The following is a 15,149-nucleotide window of genomic DNA, read 5'->3' as shown; positions in this document are numbered from 1 at the left end:
AACCAGCACCGGTTTGCCCATGAGACACGGTAGACACAGTGCTTTGAGGTCATGGTACTTTCAGGGGTCCCCCAAAAGATGTTTATTTCTTTTATAATCAGAGGGAAAAAGGGAATTTTTCGGGTCAAAATAATGTTCATCTTCTTTCAATACAGTCACAAAACATAATTTTAATACTTCCTAAGGAAGGGGCACCTTGTGACTCAGTCGTTAAGCATCTGTCTTCGGCTCAGGTCATGATCTCTGGGTCCTGGGATCAATCCTGCATCAAGCTCCCTGCTCCTTGGGGAGCCTGCTTCTCCCTCTGCCTGCCGCTCCCCCTGCTTATGCTCGCTCTCTCTGTCTCAAATATATAAATAAAAATCTTTATTTAAAAAAAAACAGAACTGTCCTAGGGAGGAAGGGGCCACAGAGGTGAAGGCACCTGGGGCTCATAAAGTCACAACAAGGCCCTGCACAGACAACACACAAAACAGCAATTTGGGGGGGGAGGGGGCGTGGCAGGTGACAGCTTGTCCTTGTGGAAGGAAGCATAGGATCTCTCTCCTTCCCCTCGCAGTTCACAGGCATGAGCCGGCAGGATGCATTTCTAGCCTTGACTCAGCAAGCCCGGAGGAAGAGGGTAGGTGGAGACGTGACAAGCCACAAACTGAAGGACTGGCTGATCTCGCGACAGCGGTACTGGGGCACGCCCATCCCCATGGTCCACTGCCCGGCCTGCGGCCCGGTACCCGTGCCTCTGCAGGATTTGCCCGTGACCTTGCCCCACGTCCCATCTTTCACCGGCAAAGGAGGCTCCCCACTGGCCACGGCTTCAGAGTGGGTGAACTGCGCCTGCCCTAGGTAAGGAACTACCTGCCCCCCGGCTGTGGCGCGGTCTGTGGCCCCAGCACCCCGGCTGCAGTTTCAGGCTCTCTGCTCCCTTTTTCTGGCACTCCCACCAGCCTGGAAAGAATACTCTGGGTCTTTCTGTCCACTCACATCTTTACCAGAAACACCTGCCAATCGATGGAAAGCTGCACGTTTTCATCATGGCTTTGTAAAAGACCACTTTCTTCCATTTCATATTCCAGAGCACTTCTTGGAGATGGGAGAAAAATGTTTTCTCCTCTGTGCCTTTGTTTTCCCACCTTGTCGCTGGTAACAGCGGAGATTTTCTTACACTCAGTAGAGTGGTAGCTCCGAGGGGGGCTGTGCGCAGGGGTTTCATTCTTTAAGACACAGAACATCTTCTCGTTTTGGAGGTAGGGTTGTGTTTTACTGTTAGCTCACTGGCGTATCTCGAATGATTTTTGGGATACCATACCAGCTGATTAAACAAATAACCAAGCCCAGCTCCAGCATCTTCCTACTTCCTTCTATGGAGAAGCCATTTTTTCTCTGCCTTATACATCAGGATGAGGATGTTAAAATAATTTGGTCCAGAGCTGAGTTACGAGGTTGGTAATCAGGTAACCCTAGTGCAGTTGAAAGGTCCAGGCTGGGGAGCCAGACAATAATGGACTCAAGTCATGGCCCTCCCCTTTAACTAGCCATGTGACCTTGGGAAAGTCATGTGACTTCTCTGAGCTTCGATTTTTTTATCAGAAACTAAAATAACCCCCTCGAAGGGCTGCTCAGAAGACTAGAATTAACACCCACAATCCTGCACAGTGATGCCTAACAGACAAACATCCAGTAAATGGAAGTGTTCCCACCATCCTCCCAGGTCCTCACCCGGGTGGTTTTAAGATTTGAGATGGGGCTTGTGGGCAGGAACAGAGGGAGCTCTGGGCCTTTTCAGGGTAGAATCATGGGCGCCAGGAGAAAATAGCACACCCTCTTTATTAATGAGATGCGACAAAAGGATTTCCCTGCCAAAGGCTCTGGTGGCCTTCAGCACACCAGCTACAGCAGCCCAGGGCCCGTCTGGTGGGGATAAGGCTTCCGACCCTGGCTGTGGATTCCTGGAGGGCAGAGCCCAGGCCATGGTATTGGTCAAGGCTCCCTGGATGACTCTAATGAGCAATCCAGGACCGACAGTCATGGAACCAGCATGGCCAAGCAGGGCTGCAGAGCCCAACAGATGTGGATTCCTTACTCTCGAGCTCCAAGACCTTGGGTGGATTTCTTAACCTCTCTGAATTTTAGTTACTTATCTGCAAAATGGGGACATGAATAGTCTCTACCTCGTAATCCCCAGGGTTCGAGTGGGGATTAAAGGAGAGAATGCCAGGGAAGCCTTTGGCTCAGTGCCTGCATCCACTGTTACTGTTAGTACCATTGAAGCTGATGATGATCATGCTGTCGTCACTGCCATCATCATCTACTCCCCCCCCCACTTACCGAGTAGCTAAGCCATGTAACCAGCTTTTAGTGGCAGGAATAAGATGTGTTGGTTGTCCTCAAGTCCCACGTGACCATTACAAAGAAAATGAGCATGGCACGTTGTAGGCAGACGTTACCCCTTTTGATTAACTGGGTCCTGCATTTTCTTCCCGACTTGTACATCTGTCCCAGTGGTGAGGAGAAGAAGTAATCTTTATCTTGTAATTATTTGCCCAAATAGTGTCTGTGTTCTGGTTGATTGCTCTCCATGTAAAAAGATGTGGCTTTAATTTAGAGATGCACTGTGGAGATCAGTGTTTTATAGCAGCCCTGGGTGGTAGGAAACAGGATTCCCTCGTGCTCTCTTGCATCAACACCTGCCCCCCGGGGACCACCACTGTTCCTAAAGGGAGGCTCCTGTGAGTCCCAAGGCTCCAAGGATCTATTTCCCAAGCCATTTCTATTTAATAAGTGGGAGATGGGGGGCTAGCTGTTTCCTTACAATCTGGTACGATTTGTAAAGCCAGTATGAACTGCTTCACAGATGCAAGATATAAATGCAGGCCTTCTTTTATTTTTAAATTAAAAGCAGACCCTTGCCCTTGCATGCAAAATTAGCAGAAGGTTCATCAGTTCCTCTTGGGGCTCCTTATGTCCCTCCTCAAAATCTCCAAGAATCCCCCAAGGACTGAGACTGCCTGAAGGGCAGCATTTAGAAGGGCAGTTGGTCCCTCTTCTAAGCCTCAAGAGGGAAAACCTGGAGTCAGAAATGTGTTCTTCAGCTTGTTCTCACTGCCACAAAGGGCCCCTGTCACCTATTAGTAGCTCATAGTAGCTGGCTCGATGCATCCACTGCTGATCCAGGCCTTGAGGAGTCTTCAGGGGGGCTGGGCCCTAGGCTTGACTAAGGCCACCCTCTCTTGGGTTCCTAGAAGTTGTGGGTTTTTTTGTACCCGGTTTGTCCCATCCCATGGGCCCATCACGAACTGGTTCTGCTTCAGAATCGGTTCATCAGTTGGGCCCTTATGGAACCTTCATCCTCCCCAGGCATCCCCATCCCGAGGGTGAGGATCGTTTGTTCTTTTCAGCCCTTCACACACCAGGGATCTCGCTTCATTTGCTTTCTGGAACAGTAGGGATATCCTCACCCGTCTGTATCCTATCCTTCGGCGGTGGGCGCATTGGAAGGGAGCTCCTGATTTGTGGTGTTTGCCAATCTCTGTAGTATACATACTTCCACCAAAAGCTAGTTTCAGGCTATGAACTTGACATCACTTGTCACTGAGTTGGGAAGAGGTGCGAACTGTTGATTCTCACAAGCCGGTATGAGTTGGCTCTAGCACACCACTGCCGTTGGGCCCCCAAGGTGACCTCTCTTCCCAAGGTCACCCTAGTGGGTTTCGATTTCTGCACCCCCCAGCCCTTGCAGAGATAGAGAAAACCCAAGTTCGTTCTTTTTTTTTTTTTTCTTTAAAGATTTTATTTATTTATTTGACAGAGACACAGCAGAAGAGGGAACACAAGCAGGGGGAGTGGGAGAGGGAGAAGCAGACTCCCTGCCGAGCAGGGAGCCCGATGCGGGGCTCGATCCCAGGACCCTGGGATCATGACCCAAGCGACGCCCAACAACTGAGCCACCCAGGCGCCCCCCAAGTTCTTTCTTTAGTACAGCGTCTCCATTTGGTTTTCAGCTTCTCTTCGTAAATTGATTTGCTTCATAGGTGTCACACAGTAGGCATTGGCTGAAGGCAATCTTGACATGCCTAAAATAGAAGTTAACATGCAAAAGACACACTCCTGGCTTTTCCACATAGGTTGTTAGATTTTCTACCAGGTAGAATTTAGACAAGTGGAGAATAAGGCTTTTAATTGTTGAAGATTTAAATTTTTCTCTGTAAATTTCCTTAAAACGTCCTGTACTAAACAATACAAAAGGAGAGCTTTCTCTGAATTGCTGATCCATGATGAGGCATTGTTCTTGTGACATTCTAAATGGATGCTAAATTGTCAGCGCTTTGTCAAAAGCCAGTGGAACACTGCATTAAAAAAAAGAAACCAGTTAATGAACTTCCGTTATTTTTTAGGTGCAAGGAAGCTGCCAAGAGAGAGACTGACACGATGGATACCTTTGTCGATTCTGCTTGGTACTACTTCAGATATACCGACCCACAGAATACTCAGAGGTAAGGCCCTGCTGCATCCTTTGAGCGTGTGTCGGTTTGGGTCCTCCAAGGAGCAGACACCAAGACAGAATTCTATATGGGAGAGATTTACTGGGGGCAGCGCCCGAAAGGATGGGGGGTGCGGAGGGAGCAGGAGTTGGTGGGGAGATCCCTCAGACCACAGTGCAGCTCTGAGAAAGTCTCAGCCGGGCCAGTGGAAGCCCCGAGCAAAGCTTGTCCAGCAGAGAGTCCCAAGTCTGGCAGAGGTGCCTCGGCGCTGGTCCCCTCCCTCTGGGAGAACAGGGGCTGGAAGCTGCTGGTCAGCCATGCCCCCTGAAACAGGCCCTCCTAAGGGAGTGTGTCAGATTATTAAATTAGATGTTTCACAGCCAAGTGAATCCCAAGTACAAGAAAAATAAAAAGCTGAAGAAGGAAGAAAATGCTGTTGTCGTAATACCCTTCATGGCCCTGTGGTGAACTGCATTTATGGGGTTATAAAGATGTAATGCTGTTTACTTAACAGATAAAAATGATGGGAGGGAAGGAGGGAGGTAGGGAGCATGAGGGAGCTAGGAAGCATCGTCTCTTGTCACATACACACAGTAATTTCTAAAATTGATAAATCAATAAAGAGTATAATTGCCAGAAGAAACAGCTACAGAATTCCAAGTGGCTAAGGGGGGTGGGGGGGGCGTGGTGCTCATGAAGGCAGGGGTTGGGGACCAGTATTGAAACGACAAAGCCCTCAGTACAATCTGAGTTTTCAGCCATGGGCAGGTTTCTTAGACAAAGGTAAATACATGAATAAGGGAAAGAGGGCCGTAGGGAGAGGGTGGGTAAAGAGAATGAGCAAAAGAAAGCACTCACAGAGCTCAGGAAAACCACAACCACGTCCTTCTAAGACCTTGCCAGGTTGCTCTTGTCCACAGGAGAACCATTGCCCTCAAACCCCGAAGTCCACATATAAAAATGCCCCTGCTTTTTTCTTCGGTGGTTGTAAACTAATACATTTCCAGTGGGATTTGGCGCTCCTGCCCTCCCCCCATCTCCACCAGAGTCCCACCCTGCAGTACTGTGATTTCTGTCGTTCGAGTCCAGGCCATCGAGGAGTGAGGGGACCCTGAGTAAACGGTGGCCAGAAAGGCAGGATGCATGGGGACTACTGTGGCAGGGAAGTAGGGCCCCTCCTCCCACTCTTCCTTCTAGAAGGGGCTCCTGGTGCCTTCTGTTCTTTAGCAGCTGCTTAGAATGCCAAGGCAATCAGGCCCTACCTGTCAGAATGCTTCAGAAGAAAATCTTCTTACCGATGATGGAGGCTCTACATCAGTGACGGACCCTGGACCTGGAGAGTTATATCTGAGGCCTTCCCAGCCTCTGATCTGGGAATATCATTGAGCACACATCTTTTGCCTCATAAAATGCAGCTGTGAGTTTCAGCACCAGCTCAAGTCCTCCCTAGATGGGTTCCCGGGTAAATCATGGATCTGAGCAATAGCTACTTTCAACATCGAAATGCACCCACTTGTTTTCAGGATGAGCACCACCCTCCTTGACCTCCCTTTCTTTTCTGTCCCTTGGACGAGTAGTTGGATTTTTCTGAGGAACCATTATTCACAAAGGGGAAAAAATTTGTTTTAATTTTACCAGAATTCTGGCCTAGTGACTGGAGAAAAGCAAACTGCATTAAGATGCAAATGCCGGGCGGTTGGCCAGGCCTACCTGCTGAGCCACAGGCTTTTGCTGGCAGCCTGAGCCAAGTCCATGCTGGAAAAAAAAAGTGTCTTGCGGTGTAGGGAAGAGAATTTACAAATATTTGCGACCACGGAGTATAAATCCTCCAAAGGCAGAGATTTGCTTCATTGGAAGATCTCTAGGAAGCATAGTCTCCTGAGATTGAAGGTGCTCAGCCCACTCTGCTCCCCTCCCCACAAAGCATGTATACACACACACACACACACACACACACACACACACACACACACACACACACACACACACACACACACACACACACACACACACACACACACACATGTCTGCACACTCACAAACTCTCCTCTCAAGAGTCCCAGCCAGAGAATAGAGGGAAGTGGTGTTTGCTTTACTCCCCAGCACCCATTAGGACCAGGGCTCAGCCCACTCTGCTCCCCTCCCCACAAAGCATGTATACACACACACACACACACACACACACACACACACACACACACACACACACACACACACACACACACACACACACACACACACACACATGTCTGCACACTCACAAACTCTCCTCTCAAGAGTCCCAGCCAGAGAATAGAGGGAAGTGGTGTTTGCTTTACTCCCCAGCACCCATTAGGACCAGGGAGTCCGAGGAAGCCTTTCTTGTAGGATTTCTGTCACTGACAGTATCTGTTAGGTGAGAGGGAGATGTTGGGTGATTTTGTGTTCGTTACCCTAAATATGCTCCTTGCATGCAGGAGACCATATACAGGCCCTTGCTGACTATCTGTATTTTAAGGCTGCTTTTAAAAATAAGATGGAATTTCTGTTTTAAAATGAACATTTAGTGGCTGCGTGTTAATCTTCTTTGTAAATGCCATATTGCCCCTTATTGGTAAGAACTCACAAATCCCAATTTGCCTAATCGCAATAAAAATTAAAATAGAAATCCAGATATTCAAATACACATCTTACAGAAATAACTTTTTTCACAGAAATACCTTTTTTATGCTGCTGTGTTTTCCTTCTGTCCTTATTTTAATGAAAATCGCATTCTTTAAAATGGCTTCTGAAACAGTTTTAATAAATTTCATAATTTCATACTGACCTGACTTTTTTCTGCTTTATTATATCAGCTTTTCTCTTACTATATTTTAAAAAGAAAAATCACTGTTTTTCTCTGACCTTATCTCGGGGTATATGCGAATTATAATAGGTCTATCTAATTTGTGTTCTTGCAGCAAAGCGGGTTTGTAAAAAATGACCATTTCTCTCTCTTGCAGCCCTTTTAATGCAGCGTTGGCAGATTACTGGATGCCTGTGGATTTGTACATCGGAGGGAAGGAACACGCCGTCATGCATTTGTTCTATGCGAGATTCTTTAGTCATTTCTGCCATGATCAAAACATGGTCAAACACAGGTGAGCACTTAATACTACTCGGCAAAAGAATTCAGTTCTGTGAATGACAACTTCAAGCAGGTGCCCATTCTTCCCAGAGCAAGGTATACACGTGTAGTGGAAGACATCTGTTTTTCAAGTATCCTTTAGTAGTCACTGTCAACCTTAGCCATTTGAAGTGCCTTTCTGTTACTTAATCATAGTTCCAGCATGTGATAATCGCAGGCTCGCCTAGAATCTTGCCTTCAGCTCTTGTCTGTTTAGCTGAGTTAATTAATTGAGATTTTGACATCTGAGGCAGAGAGAAGCCGTTCGTGACCTTGTAGGGCTTTTTACAGCTTCTCGTTTGAGGTCGTGTTTATCATCTGGCCGGGCTATGCAAGCTCTTTTGCTAAGCTTGACTGAATCCTGCCTTGATAGATCACTCTGATAAAAGTAGGTAATGAATGAAAGCTGGGGAATCACATTGTAAATCCATTGATAAAGGTTCTTCCTGTTGGCCTGTAACCTATTCCCTATTATGGTCAGAAAGGTGTCCATGCGTGCTTTATACATACATATATATATATGGAATGTTTCATGTCTTACAGAATTTAAAGAATAAAGTGAACATCCCTGTACCCCCTTAGAATACCCAGGGTCCCCATCCAGTCACACCATCTCCCTACCTGCCACCCCTCCCCTGGCCAACCCCTATCCTGAAATCCTGAACTATTAATTTTCTGTATAAATTTATCAACTCTCCGTATTTTTCAACAGTATGTCTTGTTTGGTTTTCTTGTGTTTGAACTTTACATAAGTGGAATCATATTTCACATACTCTCTCTTGCTTTCCTCGCTCAGCATTTTTGGGGATTCATCCATATTGGTGCATAGAGTTATGTTCTGTTCCTGTTTCACTGCTGTAGGGCATTCCATCGTGTAGAGTGGAAGGTCTAGTGCGGAACTCGGTTTCTGTGTCCACAGCACCATTAACGGTTGTTGGAGTGTTTTGTGCAGTGACGAACCAAGCTGTATGAGTGTTTTTGTTCGTGTTTCCGAAACGTGTCTGCCCATGTCTAGGGCATGTACCTAAGAGCGGGACTTCTGAATTGTAAGGTGTGCGCATGTTCAGCTTTGCTAAGGAACACCCAGCTTGTTTTCAGATCACCTCTATAAACCTGCACTTGTCAGGGTGGCTGGCTGGCTCAGTCAATGAAGTGTCCGACTCTCGATCTCAGCTCAGGTCTTGATCTCAGGTTCGTGAGTTCAAGCCCCGTGTTGGGCTTCACTTTGGGCATGGAGCCTGCTTAAAAGGCTGTGTTTTCTCTTCCATTAAATCCCTATTTGTGTCCTTCACCCTTCTTTTCTGGGTTGCCTTGTATTGATTGTATGAATTTTTTAAGTAGGCTCCACACTCAACATGGAGCCCAACGTGGGGCTTGAACTCACAACCCTAAGATCAAGACCTGAGCTAAGATCGAGGGTCGGATGCTTCACCAACTGAGCCACCCGGGCGCCCCCTTGATTGTCGGAATTTTTAAAATATTCTGGATGCTAATCCTTTTCCAGCTATATGTATTGCAAATATTTTCCCCAGTTCTTAGTTTCTCTTATTTTTATGGTGTCTTTTGATGAACAGAAACTCTTACCACAGTAAATTTTAACAATCTTTTCCTTTAGGGCTATTGCTTTTAGTGTCTCAGTGCCATTAATGGGCCAGTCCATGCGTTTCCTCATTGATCTTTAGTGCTCTCTCCATCACAGTCAGGTTTTTGTATATATGCAGGGCCTGTTTATAGGATCTTTATTCAGTCCATCGGTCTGTTTGCTTTTTGCTATGATAATTATTTACTGGCTTTATTTTTAGTTTTACTGTCTGGTAAGGGTAGTCCTTCTTCTTCGTTCTTTTTCTTTAGGAGTATCTTGGCTATGATTGGACCTTTATCCTTCAATATGAATTTCAGATTCACCCTATCACATTCCACAAATTTTTTTTTTTTTTAAGATTTTATTTATTTAGGGGCACCTGGGTGGCTCAGTCGGTCAGGCATCTGCCTTCGGCTCAGGTCATGATCCCAGGGTCCCTGGACCAAGTTCTGCGTCAGCTCCTTGGGGTGTCTGCTTCTCCCTCTGACCCTCCTCTCTCTCATGCTTTCTATCTTGCTCTCTCTCTCAAATCAATAAATAAATAATATCTTTTTTTAAAAGATTTTCTTGTTTTTGAACTTTTGAACTTTAAATGAAATAAAGATTTTATTTATTTGAGAAAGAGAGCAAAAGATTTTGAGTACTTAAAATAAATCTCTTTTTTTGGGGGGAGGGCATGGAATAGACTCTTACTGTCTTTTTTTTTTTTTAAGATTTTATTTATTAATCTGACAGAGAGCACGAGCAGGGGGGCCAGCAGGCAGAGGGAGAAGCAGGCTCCCCGCTGAGCAGGGAGCCCCATACGGGGATCGATCCCAGGACTCTGAGATCATGACCTGAGCCGAAGGCAGATGCTTAACCAACTGAGCCACCCAGGTGCCCCTTCCCTTCATCCCACGCTCAGACCTGCTCCCTCTCTTTGTGCATGCACGCATGCATTAAAGGTCTGTACAGAGAATGCATTTAGTTTACAAATTAAATGCTTAAAATAATTTTCTTCTCATTAGTCCCAGAGCCCTTCGTATGTAAAAATAAACTGATCTGCATCAGAAGAACAATTAACACATTAACAGCATTAATCTTCAGTCGAAATGTTAGTGCCTTGGTTAAAGAATTTACCATTCTGCCTTTCATGTCTTCTCTGTGGAAACTTCTTTACCTCACCAGATAAAAATTACCCCTGAGGATGGGAATTGTGTCCTATTACTGTGACAGTATCGTGGACAAACATTCTCAGTGAATATTTGTTTAAATAAATTGAGTTTAACTCCTTGATATAAACATATAAAAGTTTATGGCTTCCAGGGCGCCTGGCTGGCTCAGTCGGTGGAGCGTGTGACTCTTGATCTCAGAGTCATGAGTTCAAGCCCCACATTGGGCATGGAGCCTACTTTAAAAAAAAAAAAAGTGTATGTTTTTCAAAGGAAGTGTTTTCCGTGGGGTAGAGAGAAAAGACAACATGAGAAATGTTTCCTTCTAGGTCTAGGAGCAAAGACTGTAAATGATTTCTGACTCCGGGGCACCTTTCTCCAGCTTCTACACAGTTATTTGTAGGAGCAATGAACAAAACAATAAATGATTCATTGGCTAGCTATTTTAAAATAGAAGATAAGCCCTGGCTACTTTTAGGATTCCTGTACAGTGGTTTTAAAACTATATTTGAGAAGAAAAAAAGTTTGCAGCATTCTGATGTAATTGTGGAGTACAGTTTTGGGTATGACTTTGTATCCGTTCAGATGCATCTCTAATTTGCAGAGCTTCCAGGTACATGCAGAACTTACTTTACCATCAACTTTAAGGGACGACTATATGGTGTGAATTGAAATATATCTATGCAGTATTTTGTGTGCATTTTTTAAAAAATTCTTTATAAGACAGGGGCGCCTGAGTGGCTCAGTTGTTTAGGCAACTGCCTTCGGCTCAGGTCATGATCCCGGAGTCCCTGGATCGAGTCCCACATCGGGCTCCCTGCTCGGCAGGGAGTCTGCTTCTCCCTCTGACCCTCCCCCATCTTGTGTGCTCTCTCTCTCAAATAAATAAATAAAATTTTTAAAAAAAATATTTATAAGACAGTAAGATTCAGGACACCTGGGTGGCTCAGTCAGCTGAGCGTCTGCCTTCGACTCAGGTCATGATCCTGGGGTCCTGGGATTGAGTCCTGCATCAGGCTCTCTGCTCAGCAGGAAGCCTACTTCTCCCTCTCCCTCTGCCTGTCGCTCCCCCTGCTGTGCTCTCTCTGACAGATAAATAAATAAAATCTTAAAAAAAAAAAAGTAAGATTCTATCCCATGCCCTTCCCCCCTCCCTCGTAAAAAAAGAGATTTATTTTAAGTACTCAAAATCTGCCCTTGAAGAATGTGCCTCTGTGTCTTAGCACAGTTGTCAGGGTCACGCCCGTGGAATCCCATCAGGGCGAGGACAGCCCCTGGAAACAGTCTCTGAGCATGCCCTCCTAGCAGAGCTGTCTTGGGAAAGCAGTCACCCACAAATGAAATGAAGTCACCCACTTTGCGTGAGAACTCAGAATCCGCCAGTCAGAATTTTTGAAGGCCTCCAAACAACTTTTTCAAGCTGCCCTAGGAGGAGAAATTGAGACCTGTCAACCATACGTGTATTTATTTCTCTTCAGTCGTTGTTTTTGCTGGCACGTGTCTAATTCAGAATTTGTCTGTTTCTCAACTGCTCTTGGTTAGCATCGTGCTTCCGGGAGGGATCTGAGGCTATGGCCACTCCCTTCAGTTCCCATTTCTCAACCTCTTGGCCACTGTCTTAAGTAGTAGCTCTAGGGGCGCCTGGGTGGCTCAGTTGGTTAAGCGTCTGCCTTCAGCTCAGGTCATGATCCCAGGACCCTGGGATCGAGTCCCGCATCGGGCTCCCTGCTCAGTGGGGAGTCTGATTCTCCCTCTCCTGCTCCCCCTGCTCATGCGCGCATGTGCACTCACTCTCTCTCAAATAAATAAATAAAACCTTTAAAAAAATAAATAAAAGTAGTAGCTCTGGCCGGGGAGCCCGAGGCCTCTGTCCCATGCTCATATAACCCTTTTGGCTTTCAGGGGCCTCATGGGTCAGCAATTCAGTCGCCTCCGAGCACTGGATTCCCTCTAATTCTGGTAAATTTCATCAAGTATAAACCGCAGAGGTTTATGCGGATCTTATACTCTTCCCGGTTTTCTAAATGAGTCCTGGCCCTCTTTCACACTTGTACACTTGGGTCTGAACTTTGAGGTTTTCGTAGGTCTCTTGACCGGCTACAAGAAGCTGGTCTTGGGGGCACCTGTGCCCCCACACGGGACAGTGTGGTGCTGTTGTGTGTCAGAAATACCAGGTTAATGATCAAGCCAGAATTAATGTCAGCAGTAAATTTGCAAAAGAGGATAATACAAATGACCAAGAAGCACGCTCCACAATGTTGCCCTCACTGGTAGTCAAAGAAATACAAACTAAACAGCAGTGAGGGGCCATTTTCCATATAGCAGAGAGGCGAGGGTGAACAGCATCTCATATATTTTGCAGGAAGACAGTTTGGAACAACCATTAGGAAGAGCAGTTTGACAATATAGAGTGAGAGCCTTAAAAATATTCACACTTTTGGACACGCTAATTGCGCTTCTAGAAATCCAAGCGTAAGGGAAATCATCAGAATCAAACTTATGCGCCAAACTGTTCAAGTAGCTAAAAGTTTGGATACAACCTAAATGCCCCGAAAGTCTGAGAAAGAGCAAATAAAATCTAGCCCATTTTTATGAAGGACTCTTACACGACTCTTTAAAATTATATTATATGGGGTGCCTGGGTGGCTCAGTTGGTTGAGCGACTGCCTTCGGCTCAGGTCATGATCCCGGAGTCCCGGGATCGAGTCCCGCATCGGGCTCCTTGCTCAGCAAGGAGTCTGCTTCTCCCTCTGACCCTACTCGCTCTTGTACTTTCTCTCTCACTCTCTCTCTCAAATAAATAAAAATTAAAAAAAAAAAAAATAAAATAAAATTATATTATATGGACTATTTAATGACATGAGGAAATGCATCTGAAGTGCTTGGAATTGAAAAAAAAAAAGCAAGATACAAAATCATAGATGCAATTGGGTTATACCTCTGCCTTTAAATGTACTTGTACATATATATATATGCATAACACAAAGCAAGAGAAAAGGCTAGAAAAAATTACGCCAGCGTGTTCACACTAGTTTGCTCTGGATGATAAACTTATGAGCGATTTTATTTTTCTTCTCACGCACTCCTGATATTCCCAGATTTTTTTACAATGATTTTGTAACTTCACAAGAGAAAAAACCCAGTCCTCTACAGTGCGTGTTCGGAAGCAGGGAAATACGCGGAGCCTCCCAGTTTGCTTCTGGGCAAGGGGAAGGCAGCGGCGTATGGCTGGACGTCAGCCCCAGGTCGCCAGCCCCAGGCTGGTAGCTGCAGGGGACGCTCTGCAGGGAGGGATGGATTCATCTCCACTGAACTGCGATCAGGAAGCCTTCTCTCTCCCTTTGCAAGAGACAGCGGTGAACAAGAGCATCTTGTCAGCTTTTGTTGTTGCTCCTCATACAGCTCTGGGGAGACCCTGCGTTCCCTGAGCTGACCTTCCCCCTGCGGTTCACCATCGACAAGGGCAGCGGCGCCCTGATGACCGTGGAGGGCTCCCCGGGCTCCTGTCCTGTTTTCTTTAATCACATCAGAGCTTCAAGGGGAGGGGGGCACGGGCAGGAAGAGAAGAGGCGCCTTGCTTGGTTCTCACCGTCTTAATCGGGGCTCCTCCCATGCTGCTGGCCAGCTGCTAAGAAATAGAAACGGTGGTATTTTGCGAACGAGCCATGGCTTAATACTTAGAAACTGGCTGATGATGTGAGCCCGCTGCCCCAGGCACAGGGCGAGGAAGAAGAGGAAGTTTGCAAACTTAGTCTTGGAAAGTCCACATTAGAGACTATTTTCAGAAATCCAGGGCTTTCTGTTCTCTTCTTTCCAGACCTACATGGGAGCCTCCTGACCAGGTCAGGACCATGGGCAGTAGGCTATCTCGGAGCTCGGGAGTAGATAAAAAGCCATCTGCAGTGACCAGTTAGCGCTCTGATGAGTCTGAGCTGCTTTTAGCCACATTACTTGTATGCAGTGATGTTTCACCAGGGCGCTTAAAAGAGCCTTTCATCCTATGTTCTGAAATTCCTTCTTTATCCTAATAGTTACTGACCCTGCTCGCCCTGGCCTTCCTCCTGCCCTCTCTTCTTTTCTTCTGTCCTTGGTGGGCCAGAGGTGGCTTTCAGTGACTGGCGGATGTGGATGGTTGTAATTTCTGACTCAGCGCAGTGCAAACTGTCAAGGAAGTACTGAAGAGGGCATCGCTTCCCATCCTTCTGCCGCAGGTGAAAGCAGACACACCTGCCACTTGGGGTGGTATTAGCAGGAGAACTGAGCCAGAGCCAAGAGCACCGGGAAACCAGCTAGGCCCCGCCAGGGGGAGGCCCGGCATAATGCCCGCCATCTGTGATGCTTCCAGGCAGGAGGGGTTTGGTGGTGGTTTCAGATTGTTTCACTTCCTTCTAGAACCCTCTGCTAACATGGTCCCTATGATGAATGCATCACTCAGTTGCTTTTATAAGTTGGTTCCCGGTGCCATTTGTCGAATGGATGAATGGTTAAATAGGGCATATGTTACATTGGTTGTGAATCTTAGTAATGAGCTTGGCAGTGGTGTGATCTCTGCTCCAGCAGGACTGGGTTCCATGTCCCCTTGGCCCTCATTCCCCTGCACCTTGCACCTCCATACCACACAAGTGCCTCCTCCCTGGGGTGTGGATGGTTATTTCTGAGCCTGTCTCGGGCTGCCCATTCTACCGTAAGTCTTCTAACGGCAGAGGGCTCAGCACCCAGTGCTGCTCACATGGGTGTGGAATGGATTTACAAGTGTGATTCCTCGTGCCAAGCTAAACTACTTGTGGGTGCAT

The 15,149-nt window shown here is 46.5% G+C and overlaps 1 protein-coding gene across 3 annotated transcripts in view; it reads left to right on the top strand.

The window, feature by feature from the left end:
* Positions 1 to 15,149, top strand: part of LARS2 (leucyl-tRNA synthetase 2, mitochondrial) — a 146,335-nt gene that overhangs the window by 103,141 nt on the left and 28,045 nt on the right. For all 3 annotated transcript variants that reach the window (XR_003606684.2, XR_003606682.2, XM_028087167.2), the window contains exons 12-14: positions 560 to 843; positions 4,392 to 4,490; positions 7,460 to 7,597. Coding sequence is in view for 1 of the 3 variants with exons in the window: in XM_028087167.2 (XP_027942968.1) it covers positions 560 to 843; positions 4,392 to 4,490; positions 7,460 to 7,597 (521 nt within the window). In the remaining 2 variants the exon portion in view is untranslated. The remainder of the gene's footprint in view (positions 1 to 559; positions 844 to 4,391; positions 4,491 to 7,459; positions 7,598 to 15,149) is intronic.

The sequence above is a fragment of the Eumetopias jubatus genome, unplaced genomic scaffold (assembly GCF_037043125.1).
Source record: "Eumetopias jubatus isolate StellerSeaLion01/CBP00866 unplaced genomic scaffold, mEumJub1_p1.0 scaffold_1, whole genome shotgun sequence".
Classification (NCBI taxonomy): domain Eukaryota; kingdom Metazoa; phylum Chordata; class Mammalia; order Carnivora; family Otariidae; genus Eumetopias; species Eumetopias jubatus.
The sequence above is the reverse complement of the archived record's forward strand: the minus strand, read 5'-3'. Positions and strand labels throughout refer to the sequence as shown.